The sequence below is a fragment of the Mus musculus genome, chromosome 5, assembly GCF_000001635.26.
Source record: "Mus musculus strain C57BL/6J chromosome 5, GRCm38.p6 C57BL/6J".
In the NCBI taxonomy this organism is placed as follows: domain Eukaryota; kingdom Metazoa; phylum Chordata; class Mammalia; order Rodentia; family Muridae; genus Mus; species Mus musculus.
The window spans coordinates 25,839,776-25,856,334 of NC_000071.6; the positions used below are offsets into that span (position 1 = coordinate 25,839,776).

Sequence of the window (16,559 nt, forward strand, 5' to 3'; positions counted from 1 at the left end):
CCCAGTCCATATTATATATTGACAATGAACTTGCTGGTGGTAAAGATTTTTAATTTTAAACCTTTCTGACTTACACTTCAGAAGGCTGACAGGTTGTGTGTGTGTATCTAATGTTGTGTCATGGCATTTTCTACCAGCAGAAAGAGGGCACACTTTGCAAAGGTAACTTAAAATGGAGACTTTTGGTAGGGAGGTAATTTTAGAAGGGCTCTTGAAAAAAAAAATCTAGACGAGACAGTGGGTTTCATGAACACTTGACACCCTCACACTGTGCAAAGGGACACAGCAGATGCATCCAGAGCCACTTGGGGAGTGGGGAAGCAGAGGGAGGGGGTGGCCAAAGCATTAAGATGTAAAAATGTACGTCTTCATAAGAAGTTTAGATTCTGTAGGTGGGCAAAGGACTTATCTCTAATTTAAAGTGCACATTCAATTTGGTAAACTTCAGGGGCACCAGAAACGTGTGTAAGAAAGCAGATGTTGCTTGTATCCCTGATTGTCAGTTATTGATTATCAGTTATTGCTGAGCTTTTCTTGCGGCTCTGAGATAGAAGAAAGAGGATGGATGTGTCCTGTCATGGTTATATCTGTGTCCTGTGTGTTCACTCAGCAGTGTTGTAAAAACGTCCTTAATAGAGCAAAGTCTCCAGAAACATCATTGTTCATGAAGTTGGTTCTGTGCTGACCCTTCCCTGTGTTTGAGTACTTGGTGTTTTTCTGAACTTACATCCATTTTTTTCTTTACTTTGTTATGTTTTGGGGCATACCCTAGCCTGAGGCTGACTCTAGGGGCCGCCTCTCCTTCAGATAATTTGGAGTTGGGTGGTTCTACTTTGAGAACCTGCCGACTGGAGAAGGTCTGATCCCTTCCTGACTAAGATGCGTTCTGACCTCTCCAGGCCTATGACTACATTTAGATTTTCAATGACAGTGTGAAGTGCTTTGTAGAGTTCCTGGGTATCGAGCAGGATCTGATGGAGCGAGCTGATTGTTAGTGAGAGATGCTTGTTTTCTGTTGTGCTCCCTGCGGAGAGACACACTGAGGGAAGCCACATCTCCCTGTCTTTATGGTCAGGAGTGGCTGCTCTAGAGCAGACAGCTATGTAGCGGCCAAGTCACCTGTGGGCAGCATGAGGCCCGGGTCCCTAGTTTCTTGGCCTTGCTTGCTTGGAGGAGACTCACATAGGGATGCTGTGATGTCAGAGGTTAGTCAGCTGATGTGACTACAGCGTGCCTGTAAAGGCACACAGCAGCATTTGAAACTTAGGACATATGTGCAGGGCGAGGTAGTTTAGTTTCTAAGTAACATATGTGGTCCTGTTCTCCCAAGCTCTGAGTTACGCAGGTCTACAGCTTCTTAGCTGTATGCCTTTGGGCAACTGTTCAGCTGCCATCTGCTGGTCCTTTAGAAGGAAGAGGGTAAGGGGCCTTGAAATTACACCGGGATATTTGTGTGTGTGTTGGGGGGGGGGGGAGGAGACACACAAACAGCATGGAGCACATTGGCTGACATGGGTTTTTCTGACCTTTGTGATCAGTGTCTGAAGGTGTTTGATGGACAAAGTTTATCCTGGCTTCCAGGTTAAGGTGACACAGTTCATAGTGTCAGGGAAGGGATGTCGTCAGGTGGCTTTGTGACAGCGGGAATGTTTAGCAGTGGGGGTGTGTGGTGGCGGGGTGTGCATGCATTAGTAGGCCTGTGTGGTGGCAGCTGGCTTTCTCACAGATCAGCAGCCAGATAGCAAAGATAGAGAAAGAAGCAGGGTCAGGCTGTAAACCCACTTCTCCCACCTAGACCCGAATTTCCCAAAGTTCTACAACCCTCCATAAACAGTGCCAGCAGCTGTGGATGAGTATCCAAGCATAGGAGCCTGTGGGAGACACTTCTCATGCAAACCATAACTCTGAGCTGTGGTTTCTGTTGACACTGTTGGTCAGCAGGGAAGAGCCTCACTCATTATAATGGATGGTGGAGATAAAGCGGGGTGCTACCAGGTCATGGAGCAGACTGTGACTGGGTGGGACAGCTGGGAACCTGAACCGGTATAAGATCAGTTTAGATTTAGCTCAGAGAAAATGCTGCAGTTATCTAATTTGGTGGACACTTGTAAGTGTCCATGATTTGACAAAGAATGACACCCCAGACTCAAATAGTATATAACAGCAAAGCATGTTTTATTCTGCAGAAATCTAGCATGCTGGGGTCTCCCATTACCAAGACAGAAAGACAACCAGCTGAGCTGGCAGGCTTTATTTAAAGCACATTAGGGTGAATCGGGGGTAGATGAGTTTTATCTTACTCTTTCTCTAGGCATTCCTGAACCATTATGGGGCGTGAAGACTGGAGCTTGGGTTTTTTTTTTTATTAGTAAGTGACTTGGCTGGGCTTGCCCAATTCTCAGGCCTAGTCCCCTTAACAGCCTATTTGAAGTCTGTCATGGAACCAGCCTGGCCTTCTCATTATAAATTGAATTAGTTGAACTAATCCCACTGACGGGTGGGGGAGTCTATGCTGTGACTGTAATCCTTCAGATTTGGTTTGACTTCAGCAGTTGAGGGCACATTGACTTTTACTTTTGATTATGACACTCTAATGGAGATTGTGTATTGTGCAATGCAGGGTAGGGAGGCCCCTTCGGCTGAGGCTGGCTTATTGAGGGTCCAGGTCAGAGGCTGAGCTCTGGCAGGGGAGGCAGAGGGTAAGAAAGCACTGAAGTGGTGGTCGCATGGTGGTGGCAGTGCACAGGGGCTGTCCTAGCACTGTGAGGTGTCTAGAGTTTCTGCTGGTAATCACTCAAGGACCTTAGTGTTGTCTGCCACTCAAATGGGGGCAGAATCCTGGACACCATGTGCATGATGCTGTGTGTGAGTGGGCAGGCCAGTGGGAGAGAGAGTGAGATGATACTAGGTGTGTGTGTGTGTGTGTGTGTGTGTGTGTGTGTGTGTAGGGGGCAGCAAGGGAGCAAGCTACTTAAGAGCTAAGGAAGAGAGTGTACCAAGAAAGGAGGGAGGGAACCTGCGGTGTAGGGCTCATTTTAGGTTTCTGTTGCTGTGGTAAAATACCATGACACAAACAACATGGGGAAGAAAGGTGTGGGAAGCTGCAAATGCCATTACAAGATGGCGATGGCTACCACTGGCCACCACCCATAATTATGGGTAAACAACCAATGTGCGCATGTGCAGTAGAGTTTTTTGCCGAGTCACTGCCTGGACCAAGGCATATTAATGAGGTACTGGTAGCATAACCAATCAGGTATGGACACGTCACTCCTAGGCCTATATAAGCAGTGCCATTTCTGGGGCTAGGGCTCTTTCCGCTACGCAGTCAGTGCTCTCCCAATAAACGTGTTGCAGAAGGATCCTGCTGTGGCATTTTCCTTGCTGGCGAGTCAGGCGTCCCACAGAAAGGGATTATTATTATTTTGTCTTACAATTGTCAGGTCAAACTCCATCACAGGCTCCAAAGGAGAGGCCATGGAGGGGTGCTGATTACTGGCTTGCTCTCCATTGCTTGCTCAGCCTGCTTTCTCATAGCACCAAGAACCACCAGGCCAGCGTGACCTCACCCCCAGCGAGCTGGGCCCACCCTCTCAAGAAAATGCCTCTCAGGCCAGTCTGGTGGGGCATTTTCTCAGTTGAGGCACCCTCTTCCCCCAGTGACTGTAGCCTGTGGGAGGTTGACACAAAAGTAGCCAGCACAGGGCTCTGTGTCCTCAAGTTGTGTGGCAAAGGCTTGTGGAGCAGGCTCCAGGGTATGGCAGGAGGGCACTCAGCGTGGAGGCTGACTATCCTCGGTAGGGGAATGCTTGATCTTCTGCTCATGCTTTACTGATTAGTTGTTTATTATTATTATTATAATCATTCTTACCAAAATTTTTAGCCGCACGTGCACGTGCGTGCGTGTGCGTGTTGTGCGTGTGCGCGTGCGCGTGCGCGTGCGCGCGCGTGTGTGTGTGTGTGTGTGTGTGTGTGTGTGTGTGTGTGCGTGCGTGCGTGTGTGTGTGTGTGTGTGTGTGTGTGTATGTGTGTTGCAGATAGCTTTTACCTAGTCTGTGGATATTTTGAACAAGAACAGAAATGTTTAATTCATGAGGTTCAATTTATTTATTTTTGTCTATGTATCTTACTTTTTATGTAGCATCTAAAGATCTAACTTATCCCCAGGTCTTGAAGCTTCAAAAATCTACACATTTACATATCATCAATTAATTTCGGGATTTGTGTATCTCTAACTCTTGATTCAGGGCTGTGGTCTGTTTGGAGTTAGCTTGTGCGTCTGATGTCGGATGAGAGTGGGTGTGTGGAAGTCAGTGATTTTCTTATTTGCCTGGAGAGGCTCTTTTTGCCCAGGGAGGCTCCTCAGTGACTGTTCAGGTGAGGGGCTGTGTGTACCCTGTGTCTTCTTCCTCTCTGAAGCAGCAGAGCAGGCATGCGGACCCCAGGCCTCCCACCCAGGCCTCCCACCCGCGGAGGCCACCTGCGAGCTTACAGCACTGCAGAGGTATTCTGGTGAACATTTACTTCATTCCCTAGTGGATTATTATTTTTTAATTAAGAAATCCATTGCAAAGACATGAGAAGTAATTGTAAAATTGAGCAGGGTCTTGGACTGGAGGGGAAAAAGATGTAAAAGTTATTAAAAGGCAAAGAAACAAGATTTTGAAGGAGCAGTATTTATGAATGCAGCTTTGAAGATGGCCACTGCAATGTGGGACAGTTTTAGTGTGCACACACCTAAAATGTTTAGGAGGAAGCATGATGCTCTCAGGTGGTTAGAAAAAGTGTGAGGATAGGAGGGACGGTGACTGACCCAGTGTCCTTGGAAGGCCACCTGTGTTACAGGAAGGGACCGTGCCCAACTCAGGGCCTTTTGGATCACTAGCTTGGTGAAGATGAACTATTGAGATGGTTACCAGACCATATGCACGTCCCCGGCCCCAATAGTGATCCTGTATGAAGAAGGTAGAATCACTATTAAATTCAGCGATTGCACCAAGATCTTCTGTGTGAACTGAATTGCATTTTAAGTCCCATTCTGTGTTTGATCAGTGTTGTGCCTCAACAAAGCCAGTTCACAAACAAGCCTGTGGGCCTTCCTGATCCAGGTGACTGCTCACAGGGTGACTCACTAGGAAGACTCAGGGGGAGTAAGGACAACCAGTGGGTTCTCAAAATGTGGTACTTCTCAGGTGACCCATCGCCATTATCACTGTACCTCTTGCTGCTTTCAGGGACTTCATTTTCCTAAGCTTCACTCTTGCTGTAATATTGACCCACAAATTTACACACGTTGCACTTTGTACAACTAAATGTCCATAGAGACTTCTTTGCCTGTGCACTGTGACAGCCAGGGGAGCACTGTTTCAGCCAGGGGAGCACTGTGACAGCCAGGGGAGCACTGTGACAGCCAGGGGAGCACTGTGACAACCATATAGTACTGTGTCAGCCAGGGGAGCACTGTGACAGCCAGGGGAGCATTGAGATAACCAAGGGAGCACTGTGACAGCTAGGGGAGCACTGTGACAGCCAGGGGAGCACTGAGATAACCAGGAGAGCACTGTGTCAGCCAGGGGAGCACTGTGTCAGCCAGAGGAGCACTGTGACATCCAGGGGAGCACTGAGATAACCAGGAGAGTACTGTGTCGGCCAGGGATACAGCCTCTTCCCTTAGCTAGCACTATCACTAGGAAAAGGCACTAAACTCCTAAAGTTGCATTGGGCAGACCATGGGCCACAATGGGAACATTCTCTGGCTCGAGAAAGGGCTTCATACCTCTAAATATAAAGACTCTTAAGGGGCCTATGACTTTGAAAAAGTTTTAAAAATGTAAAAATCACATTTTAAGATATGTACTTCCTGTCATTCTAGAGAAAGACATTTTAGAGACAATATTTGGGACCTACAGACACCATTCATTTCATGTTTTCCAAGAAAATGAACCGTGCTTGCTTTAAACATGTAAAAAAGTGAAAGACTGGGTTGGGGAGATGCCTCAGTGGGTAAAAGGACTTGCTGTATATGTGTGAGTAACCCAGGTTAGGGTGGCAGTCTGCATCTATAACCCAGGTTAGGGTGGCAGTCTGCATCTATAACCCAGGTTAGGGTGGCAGTCTGCATCTATAACCCAGGTTAGGGTGGCAGTCTGCATCTATAACCCAGGTTAGGGTGGTAGTCTGTCTGTGATCCTAGTCTCCTAAGATGAGGTAGGAGGCAGATAAGAGACTCTCTGGAAAGTCATGGGGCAGCCATCCTGAGGTATAGAGTGAACAAGAGACAAAGTAGACAATCAGGAGCAACCCCCGAGGTTGCCCTCTGACCCAGACATACCCGCATGCACATCCACAAATGTCCACCGCCCCCACGCCCTGAAAGATAAAACACGCATGGAAGCTTCACAGTGCCCAGAAGACAGGTATGGGAACTGTGAGGCCTGGGCTGGCAGGACAGGCAGGGCCTCTCCTCTGCACAGCATCACAGTGTCCCTCAGGGATCCCTGAGAATGCTGTGATGGTGTGTAAGGTCTCTCTCTGCTGACAGCCCAGTGTCACAGTGCCTTGGAGGACCTCCCCTACTGGGGTGCTGTGGAAGGTTTGCTTCAGCGATTCACATCTGACCTGTAAGCCCCCTTCAGAGCCCTCTCAGAGACATCTGACTGGAGATTACAGTGGCCGCCCAGCTGTGGTTTCTCACGGCCTGTGTCTCAGCCCTGTCATGGCCTGGCAATGTCCTGTGTTGTCCTTGAAGGTCCCCAGCCTAGCTCCTGAAACAGTGTGGGTTTCTTGTTGGCTTTCCTAAGGCTATGGGTAGACTATTAGAGGTGAAATTTCTACATAAACTCATGTTAAAGCTGGACTATGTATCAAGGCAGAAGACTAGATCTGAGGTGGCTTTACATGACTCTGCTCTTCTGCCTCTGCCTATACTGCCTGCTCTACATATCTCACCTCAGCAGCTGTGGCTCTCAGCTTGGCCATCTCTCACCGGCAGCGAGCAGTAATGAGTGGAACAGACCCAGCCTAACCTGGGCTCTCTGGCCTGGGTCTGTGTGATATCGCTTTCCCATAAACTTGTGAGGGATTGGCTGGCTGAGGGGGTGCCTGGCATCCCGAAAGGCAGCGTGGGGACTCGTGGATCCTTGAAGGATGGTTTTTATTTTCTTTATAGTTTTCTCAAATGATATTTTCTGTCAGAAAGTTAAATGAGGGCAATCTCACTTTCATTGTCCTAAATAATATTGTGTAGCCTGAGAGAATAGAGCTGCCTTTCGTTGTAACAGCCAGTCAGTTTCATGATTCTCATCCTGCCTCACCCACCAGACGTCTGGCGTGGTTGCGTGAGAGAGGCTGGGGTGATCATGGGGCTGTGGGCAGAGGGAGGAGCCATCTGAAAATGTTCCCCAGGGGATTTGAATGTGCTTCCTCTCCGCATTGCGGCTCTGAAGGGTTCCAGTAGGAGGGAAGACCCTGTTGGCTATTGTATAGAGCCTGTGGGTCAGTTAATGTGGCTTTTCTGGCTTCTTGGCACTTGCCAGGGTTCTGCCGGGGCATGGGGAGCATGGGCATGAGTTGCTGTGTGTTATCAGTTGCTTACAGTGGAGGAAGTACCAGGGAACGATTGGTATTACGCTGTCACAAAAAATATATAATGTACGCCTTTTGGCTAGCGAAAGGTCTCAAGTAAGGGATTCAAGGGGGACAGTTATTAATGCCATGTAGAGTCAGACATGTTGGAGACTCTGAGGAGTTCAGACCCTAGTGACATACAGACAGTATGGTAGAGCTCTGAGGAGAGTCAGCCCACAAAGCAGGAGCGCAGGCCTCTTTTTGTAGTTCTCTGAGGAAAGTTTCTCGGGGAGATTCTGCAGCCAGGCTGTCTCCCTGTAGGTGACAAAGACAGCTCTCACCCTTAATGAGCAGGAGCCCATTCTGGAGCCCACTTTAGGTGACCACGGCCAGAAATGCAGATTGGGGTCACCCCAGATTCCGTGTTCCAATGTGGAAGCAATTTCAGAGTTTTACAGGATGAAGAAAGTTATAGGTCAAAACAAGTCAAATGCATTGGTGGGCATATAAGAGAGGCAGCTAGAGCAAGATGGGGGAGCCTTTCTGTAGGCCTCAAATGCTGTTCGTAGACTGTCTTAACTTTTGGTTTGGCGGAAACTAGGGATCTTCTAGGCTGATAGTCAAAGGGTGTTTGTTCTGACACAGAGATGGACAAGGAGTGGCTATTCAGGGGCTAAAGCTAGCCTAAGATAGGTGACTTGCTTCTCGAGCTGCAACGTCCCAGCCTCTCCATATCTCTGCAGTTTGTAACCAGTCTTTGCAAACCCAGCAAACCTGTGCTTTCTGGCTGGTGAAAGGTGTCAGCTGAGGAATTCCAGGGGATGCTGTGCAGGGAAGAGGAGAGGGCTTGGGAGAGGTGCTGCAGGCAGCCCAGCAGCAGTCTGCCTTCAACTCCGACAGGGGGCGCTCATGCTGCACAGTGTGTTACTTACACAAGTCGTCCTGCTGTAGGCAGAGACTGGACCATCACAGGCACTCAGTCTCACCCAAGGCTGTGCACTGTCCACTTTGGTCTTTCAGAACGTCGTTCTTTCTGGAGGCTCCACAATGTTCAGAGATTTTGGACGTCGTCTGCAGAGAGATTTGAAAAGAGTGGTGGACGCCAGGTTAAAGCTGAGCCAAGAGCTCAGTGGAGGCAGGATAAAGGTAGGAAGGAGGCTGTGTGCCAGCCGCTGTGGGGGTAGAGCCAAGCTTCACTGGGGGTAGCCGAGGGTTGATGCTGGAATTCCTGGGAGGTCGTCCTTAAGACCACCCGGGTCAGGCATCAGTGTGTGTGACCAGGGTGATACAGAGACAAGATGGGCTGATGGTGAGGAAATATTCTCATTAAATGGAAAAAACTGCTGTGCGCGGGGAGCCCCGCCGTGCTCATCCAAGACCACAGCTCTGAGCTGCGCGGAGCTGTCTGGGCTTCTCCCTGAGGTGGGCTATGGTGGGGAACAGAACCTACGGCAGTGAAGGTGCCCGCTGCAGTGTTTGTTTTGTTAGAGTGTTTGGGGGTTCACTTTGTTACTGGCCTTGCTACGCCCTGTGATTTGTCTGAGGGAAGCTATCAGTTTGATTAATTGTGTGTTTTAGTATTGGAAGAGGGGGTCTCCTGAATCTGTGGGCTGGGCCTACAGCATGACCGAGGCCGTCACCGGAGGAGTCACTGTCCGTCATGGACACACGGCTCGGAGGATGCACTGTGCAGACTAAATGCAGGCTAAACGCAGTTGCTTTCCTTTGCAGCCTAAACCTGTGGAGGTGCAGGTGGTCACGCACCACATGCAGCGCTATGCCGTGTGGTTTGGAGGCTCGATGCTAGCCTCAACTGTAAGTCCCTGATCTCTTGTCATTTGTGCTTTCCTACTGAGTTTGGATAAGTACTGTCTACAGATGTGAAATACCATGTGTTCTGTTTGCATGGCTTTAAATAGGCAAAACAAATTCTATTTGATGTAAAAATATTTTAGTCACTTAAATTGTATGCTTTATTAATAAACACAGTGGTGGCACACACCTTTAATCCCAGCATTTAGGAGGCAGAGGCCAGCCTGGTCTACACAGTGAATTCCAGGACAGCCAGGGCTACATAGAGAAACCCTGTCTTGAAAACAACAGCAACCAAAAACAAAACAAACAAACAACCAAACAAAAAACCCTACCACCACCAAAAAACAAAAAACAAAAAAACCCAAAAACCCCACCCCGCTCATTGTCCCTTCCAAGTGGTTATTTTATTTATTAATACTCCCTTCACCCCCAGAGTTTGTTAGCAGCTATTTTTAGTTCAGGTTGACACATATTTGATCCCAGTAAGGGAAACTAAGTAGATTTGCTGTTGCTTTGTAAAGTTGGGAATTGCTGAGTGAGTTTTAAAAAGCGAAGTAAACTGCCTGGTTTGTTATCAGGTCAGGTGTGGTACTGTGATTGGCAGGGACCCATGGATAAGTCCCTCCCCTTTGCTCAATGTTTTCCTCTTCCCACCTGCTCATCTTCTTCCTCCTGCTGGCTGCTCCTCTTGCAGCCGGAGTTCTTTCAGGTCTGTCACACCAAGAAGGACTATGAGGAATACGGCCCAAGCATCTGCCGCCACAACCCTGTCTTCGGAGTCATGTCCTAGTGTCTGCGTTGGAGCCATTGTCTGACAAGTGTCCTGTTGGGGAATAAGTGTCCTTCAGAACCCAGAGCAGCCACGGCTCCTGTACATAGCAGTGTGGAATGGGTGTGTGAGCAGCGTGCTTTCATCGCCAGTGGGGCCAGGCACGGTCTTCCCAGTAAAGCCATTTATCCGGTACGACTGTTCGTGGTCCTCCTCCCGGCCCCTCCCCTCCTGCCCCTCCCACTCTCTCTCCTTTCCACCCGAGATTCTAGTCAAGTGTAGCTCTGAAGGCGTCCATGCAACTGTAGAAACTACTAGAGGATGCAGTGGTTTCTCCAGGAAAGACTGTAAGGTGGAGGAACCCTGGCCTTCCCAGCCTATTTTTGTAAATAAAATGTTATAAACTTGAAATACAAATTGATGTTTATATTTCCTATCATTTTGTATTTTATGGTATTTGGTATAACCAGCTAATGCTAAGCATGAGTAGTCACAGAGTTCATGGATGTCAGAGTTCTGTAATAAAGTACTTGATTGTGAGGCATGTTCTGATGTGTGTGCAGGCTTTATGCCATGTCTGCTGGGAAGTGATTACATGTTGTTGGGGTGGTGTGACATCTGAGCACCAACCACTGTTGAGTGAGAGTTGCTACAGATGTATCTAACTTCCTGGAGCTGCTTTATAGAAGACAATGGTTTAATGTTGTTGAGTGCGGGATGAAATACTATTGCACTGTTGTAATAAAGGCTGCTAGAATCTTTATAACTGTTCCTTGTGGTCTCTTTTGCCTCCCCATCCATTCAGAGAACCTCAGACTCTATAGGTTTGCAGACAATTGATGATTGATACAGTGTGTGTGTGTGTGTGTGTGTGTGTGTGTGTGTGTGTGTGTGTGTGTTTGTCTTAAAGGTGCCATCAAGCCTGGGTTGACAGCCTGCCTGTTGTGTTTTGGATGGGGGTGTGGACATCCTTGGGGTGTCCAGGCTGCTATCTTAGGAAGCATTCAGTGCTCTGATGTCTGCTGAGTGACCCCTCACTCAAGTGTAGGTTAGTAGATCCAAAGCTCTCCCTTCTCCTGGAATCCTTGTTACTTTAAAAATTGTTGTTATAGTCCTCCAAGTTGTGAGGCATGTTTTTCTCTCAGAAACAAGTTTATTTTGGAAACTTGAGCCTTGAGGCCTCCTGTCTCTCCACATTTGATTCTTCCCTTCAGTTATTCACAGCCATCCTGAATCTGAGAATAGTCAATGATTCTGAGAACCAGAGAGACTACATCTAGGGAACTGTAAATAATTTAAAAAATATTAGTTACTGTGCATGTGTGTATTTACACACGCGTATGGTCTGTATTTATGTGTGTGTGGTGTATATATCTGTGTGTACATGTGTTCATGGTCTGTGTGTGCATGGTGTGTAAATGTGTGTGCAGTGTATATATGCATATATGTGTGTGCACAGTGTGGTGTGTATGGATGTGTATATGAGTGGTATGTATATGTGTGAGCACAAGTGCCAAGGTTCCCATGTGAAGGTCAGAGACAACTTGATGTAGTCGGTTCTCTCTTCTTTCACCTTCATGAGGTCCGGGATTGAATCCTGTCCCCAGGCTCGCATGTGCCTTTTCCAGTGGAGCTGTCTTACTGGCTCCTTGTGTAAATTTCATTGTAGCATAATTATTCTTACACTAAAATGGACTTTATTATTTTTAAATACTTAATGAATATTTATTACATAAATATACATTTCATTGACTTTGCTTGGCAATGTGCTTTGGAGTGCTCACGTGCATATATATATATATATATATATATATATATATATATATATATAAACACACACACACACAGACACACACACAGACACCGTGGTAGTACTTGTATGCTTATAGTCTCAGCATTTACCTTGCAGAGGGAGGAGGGTCACTACAAGCTTGAGATCTGCCTGTGGGTTTTAGGTCAGCAAGGGATCCACTTGGTGTTTGAGATGGCTCACTGAGTAAAGGCTGTGTTGTACAAGTCCAACAACCTGAGTCTGATCTCTAGCACTCCTAGTGTAGGAAGAGAACTGTGACCCCAAGGTTGTCCTCTGACCTCTATCTATAAGCTTTGATATATATGCTAATATATGCTAATGTACATACACATGTACACTACTAATAAAATGTTCCTCACAGTTAAAAACAAAGCAAAACCCAACATACACACACACACACACACACACACACACACACACACACACACACACACACACAGAGAGAGACAGTGTACTCATCACAGTCATGTGTGGGCAGCATCATCTAATACAAAGCCAGCTTTGTAGCAGACTGTTGAGTACACACGGGTGCTGTGCAGATAGGATGGAAAACACCATTCTACCATGCTGACAGCATGGTCCACCGTAGAGTGGTGTCTCCTCTCAATAGCATGTATGACTGAATTGCAGCTGACTGCTGCTGTCGCACTTCACAAGAGCCAGTGACAGGCCATGTTGCTAGAAAAGAACAACATTGGGAGTGTGAAGTACCAAGAATAATGTAAGTGAGGGTGTTGTCTGCAAGTGTGAATTAAGTGTATTAGTGTAGTATCAGGTGAGGCAGGCTACTCACAAAGGAAAGACCTTTGTTTAGCTGGCAATCTCAGGAGTTCAAGGGCATCAGTTCAGCTCTGGTGAGGGCCTTCTCATTTGCTCATGGTGTGGTAAATGGTCACAGTGGGAACATCGTGGGAGTGAAGGGCTGCATCTGGGTTCAGGAAGCCACAGAACACTGGGTGAGCTTCTGTAATGACCCTGTCTTGGGCATTATCTCAGTCTCTTCTGAGGGCAGAGCCCCCAGAATGACCCAAAGGCCCTTTACATAGTGGGTTCCAGGCTAGCCAGAGAGATATGTAGTGATAGTCTTGAGATCTATAGCAAGCCAGTGAGATGGCTCTCTGAGCAAAAGCTGTGTGAGTCTGACATGCTGAGTTTGATCCCCAGCACCCACTGTGGAAGGAGAGAACTGACCCAAGGCTTGTCATCACTTGAGATTTGCACCCCGCCTCCCCTGCCCCCAATAGTGGTGCCCCGAGGACCAAGCCTCCTACTCACGAAGCTAGAGGACAGAGTGCATCCATGCCATAGCTGTAGGTATTTATGGGTAGGAAAGGACTGAGTGTAGGAGCCGCATGGCCTGTTGATTCAAGCAAACCCTGAGGGGCATGGACCAAATCTGCCACCATGGAAGAAACCCATAGTATCCTGTGCTGTTTCCTGTGTGACAGAGATGCTCAACCACAGTTACCCAATCAAGGGTCCGGGGTCTCTGGTTGTCTTTCATCCAGACACACATTTCTCTGCACTTCCTTGGGAACTTTGGCTTCTCACCACCTTCCAGCTGCATTACTGCAACCAATCCTGCTTGGCCCGTCTGCCTCAGCCACATCCTCTGCACCTATATGTCAGCGTTGACACTCATGTTGGGCAAACGAGACCCACTGTAACCTGGCTCAGACCCAGAGTGCCTACCTAGTTCTGTTTGCCACAAGGTTGTTTTGAAAGTCTTTTATTCATTCAATTTTTTAAAATTAAAATTGTGTGTGTGTGCGTGGGCGTGTCTGTGTGTGTGTGTTTGTGTGTGTGGTGTGTTTCTGTGAGTGCACATCCTTATGGAGGTTAGAGGTCAGCATTGGATGTGTTTCTCAATCACGCTGTAGCTTTTGAGACAGTGTTTCACGACCAACCTGTAGTTCACTAGTTTGGCTAGCCTGGCTGGCCAGTGACCTCTTATCTCGCCCTTCCCTGCCTCCATGCTAGGCTTCTAGCCATGTGCCACTATATCGTGGCTCTTTGCATGGGTAACAACTCAGACCCTTAGGCTTGTATGGCAGGCACAAGTTGAACCTCCTTCCCAGCCCAGTGATCATTTTAGTTTAGATATAAAATATAGAGAGCAATATGTTCTACTGCAACGCAAATACACAGTGCTGTCCACTGCAACCCCAGCTCAGACACATCTTAGAAAAAGTATGTCAGAAGTGGGCAGTGGGGAGAACAAGGAAGGTACCCAGAGCCTGCTTCCATTCTCAGACTCCAGGATGGAGCTGGGCTACAACTGGGTCTGCAAGCCCTGACAGAAAGACCCAGAGATGTAAGTATAGGCTCAGAGCTGTAAGTATAAAGACTGGCTATCCTTAAGTCAATGATTCCTACTTTCCTCTTCCCTCAATTTCCCAAGCATTCTAAGGACCTAGTTGCTGTCAGGAGGTTTAAGGATCTTTTTGTTTATTGATCAAAGCTGCCAGATACTGTATAGAAAACTAAAATATAATTTGGTCACTTTATAAAGAAGGAATATGTTAGAATTATATCACTAATATAAAGAAAATTCCCACACACTTTTGGTTCAGGTTGACTAAGCCCATATCGCAATATGGTAGAATTGGGAGCAAAGGCAAGCTTCCCTGAGGAAAAGGCCCATGACTTCGAGTGAAGTTTCCTGTAGACTACTTGTGTCCAAGTTGGCTTTCTGTTGCTCTGATAAAGACCATGGCCTAGAGCAACTCCAAGAAGAAAGAACTTATCTGGCTTACATATCCTGATTACAGTCTAGCAGGAAAGGAACTCAGACAGGAACCTGGAGGCAGGAAATGAAGCAGAGGCCATGGAGGAGTGCTGCTTATTGGCTTGTTCACCGAAGCTCACTCACCCTGCCAAAGTGGGGCCCCATCCCAACGCCCTCCCACATCAACAACTAATGAAGAGAACACCCATGGACTTGTCTATAGGCCATCTGAGGCATTTTTCTCAATCGAGGATTCTCCTCACAGATATTTCTAGTTTATGACCAGTTGACAAAACTGAAACCAAGACACCATGTTGATCAATATCATCTTTAACAAACACACCCTAGAATTATAAGCCAGCAGTTCTTAGACCTGTTAAAGTGTTTTGATAGAGCTTTGCTCTGTTTAACAGGTTGAGACACCAGCTCTCATCTATGTAGAAAAAGGTATTATAAATTATATGGCTTTAATTTAGAAAAAAGCTCATGATTTAGCTGTTCCACAATGAATATGGACTTTAAAGCCTCATCTTGTACAAGATAAATGCAACCAGCTTTATCTGTCGATTGTGACTGATTGATGAACCTCTCTGCCTCTCTCTCTACCCTGCGCCCAGCCCTGCCTCTTGCTTCAATGCCCCCCCCCCCCCAACTCGCTCTCACCCTCCTTTACCTCCTCCTCCCTGGACCAAACAAGGTTTTCCTGACGAGTCACAGTGGCTAGCTCAGAGTAGTTGTTCTTTATACTCCAGGAAAAGCCCCATTTTTTTCCATTTTTTATTAGGTATTTAGCTCATTTACATTTCCAATGCTATACCAAAAGTCCCCCATACCCACCCATACCCACTCCCCTACCCACCCACTCCCCCTTTTTGGCCCTGGCGTTCCCCTGTACATTATGAACTAACCAGTACCCCGGAGCTCTTGACTCTAGCTGCATATGTATCAAAATATGAAAAGCCCCATTTTAAAAACTGCAGGCACTCACAAGTACTTGTTCTGTTACCACATAGGCTGAGATTAAGGGGAAAATAAATATAGGGGGAATATAGATCTTGCCAGAGTTGGGGACTCCATTGCAGCTGCTCCAGGTGATGTGTGTACTACTGCTGAGGTGTACCCATCCCCTGGCCACCTCTCTCAGCCGAAGCTGGGCTCTGAGTGCTGGGATATGAATGACTCTTTTCGTAAGGATTCTAATAGTATCATAAGATTAGAATAGAGTTTCAGAGCTGGCGGATGCACTTGGAGAGCAGGTGACTGAGTGTGTGTGTTGATGTAGCAAGTCTCAGGTGGTCCCTCCAGTCTGGTTAGAACTGGAGGGTGGCCTTGAGAAACGTCCCCTCAGCAAGAGGCAGGAGAAATCACCCATGTTAGACCTTCAGGTGTGAGTGTGTTTCAGGGTGACAGTGGTTCCTGCTACAGCTTCCTAAGTGACTAACAGGCTCTCATGAGACTAAAGTGCAGACCTGCGGTTCATTCCTTCCTTGGGCTCCTCCCCTTGTATCTCCTCTACAGATGGTCGGGCTGGGTCCGCCTCTCAGCTTAATCAGCACAGCTGATTTCAAAGAGTGCCCTGCTAGAAAGATTTACTTGTTACATGATTCTGTACTTAATTAAAGAGTATTTTATAATGTTTCTTTTTAAATGTATTGTCAGGCTTGCTAAATAGAAATATAAATTGATTGCAAGGCAATTGTGATGGATGACTGACAAGGAAAGAAATCTTTATTACAAAGAGACAGGGGTCTGCAGAGATGGCTTGGTGGTTAAGAGTACTTGGTGTCTTTCCATAGGATCTGAGGTTGGCTACAAACATCCGATGTGGGATGGCTCACAACTGCCTACAACTGCGGCTCTCCTCTGGC

General features: G+C 47.2%; 1 protein-coding gene across 6 annotated transcripts in view; it reads left to right on the plus strand.

The window, feature by feature from the left end:
* Positions 1 to 10,916, plus strand: part of Actr3b (ARP3 actin-related protein 3B) — a 90,751-nt gene extending 79,835 nt beyond the window's left edge. For 4 of the 6 annotated variants that reach the window (XM_030254498.1, XM_006535713.4, XM_017320880.2 and 1 more), the window contains 3 exons: positions 8,587 to 8,712; positions 9,298 to 9,381; positions 10,076 to 10,913. In XM_030254498.1, the coding sequence (XP_030110358.1) occupies positions 8,587 to 8,712; positions 9,298 to 9,381; positions 10,076 to 10,171 (306 nt within the window). In that variant the 3' untranslated portion in view covers positions 10,172 to 10,913. Of the gene's footprint in view, positions 1 to 8,586; positions 8,713 to 9,297; positions 9,382 to 10,075 lie in introns of all 6 variants that reach the window. The other 2 variants (NM_001004365.2, NM_001310504.1) reach the window with 1 other exon arrangement.
* The last annotated feature ends 5,643 nt before the right edge of the window (positions 10,917 to 16,559 follow it).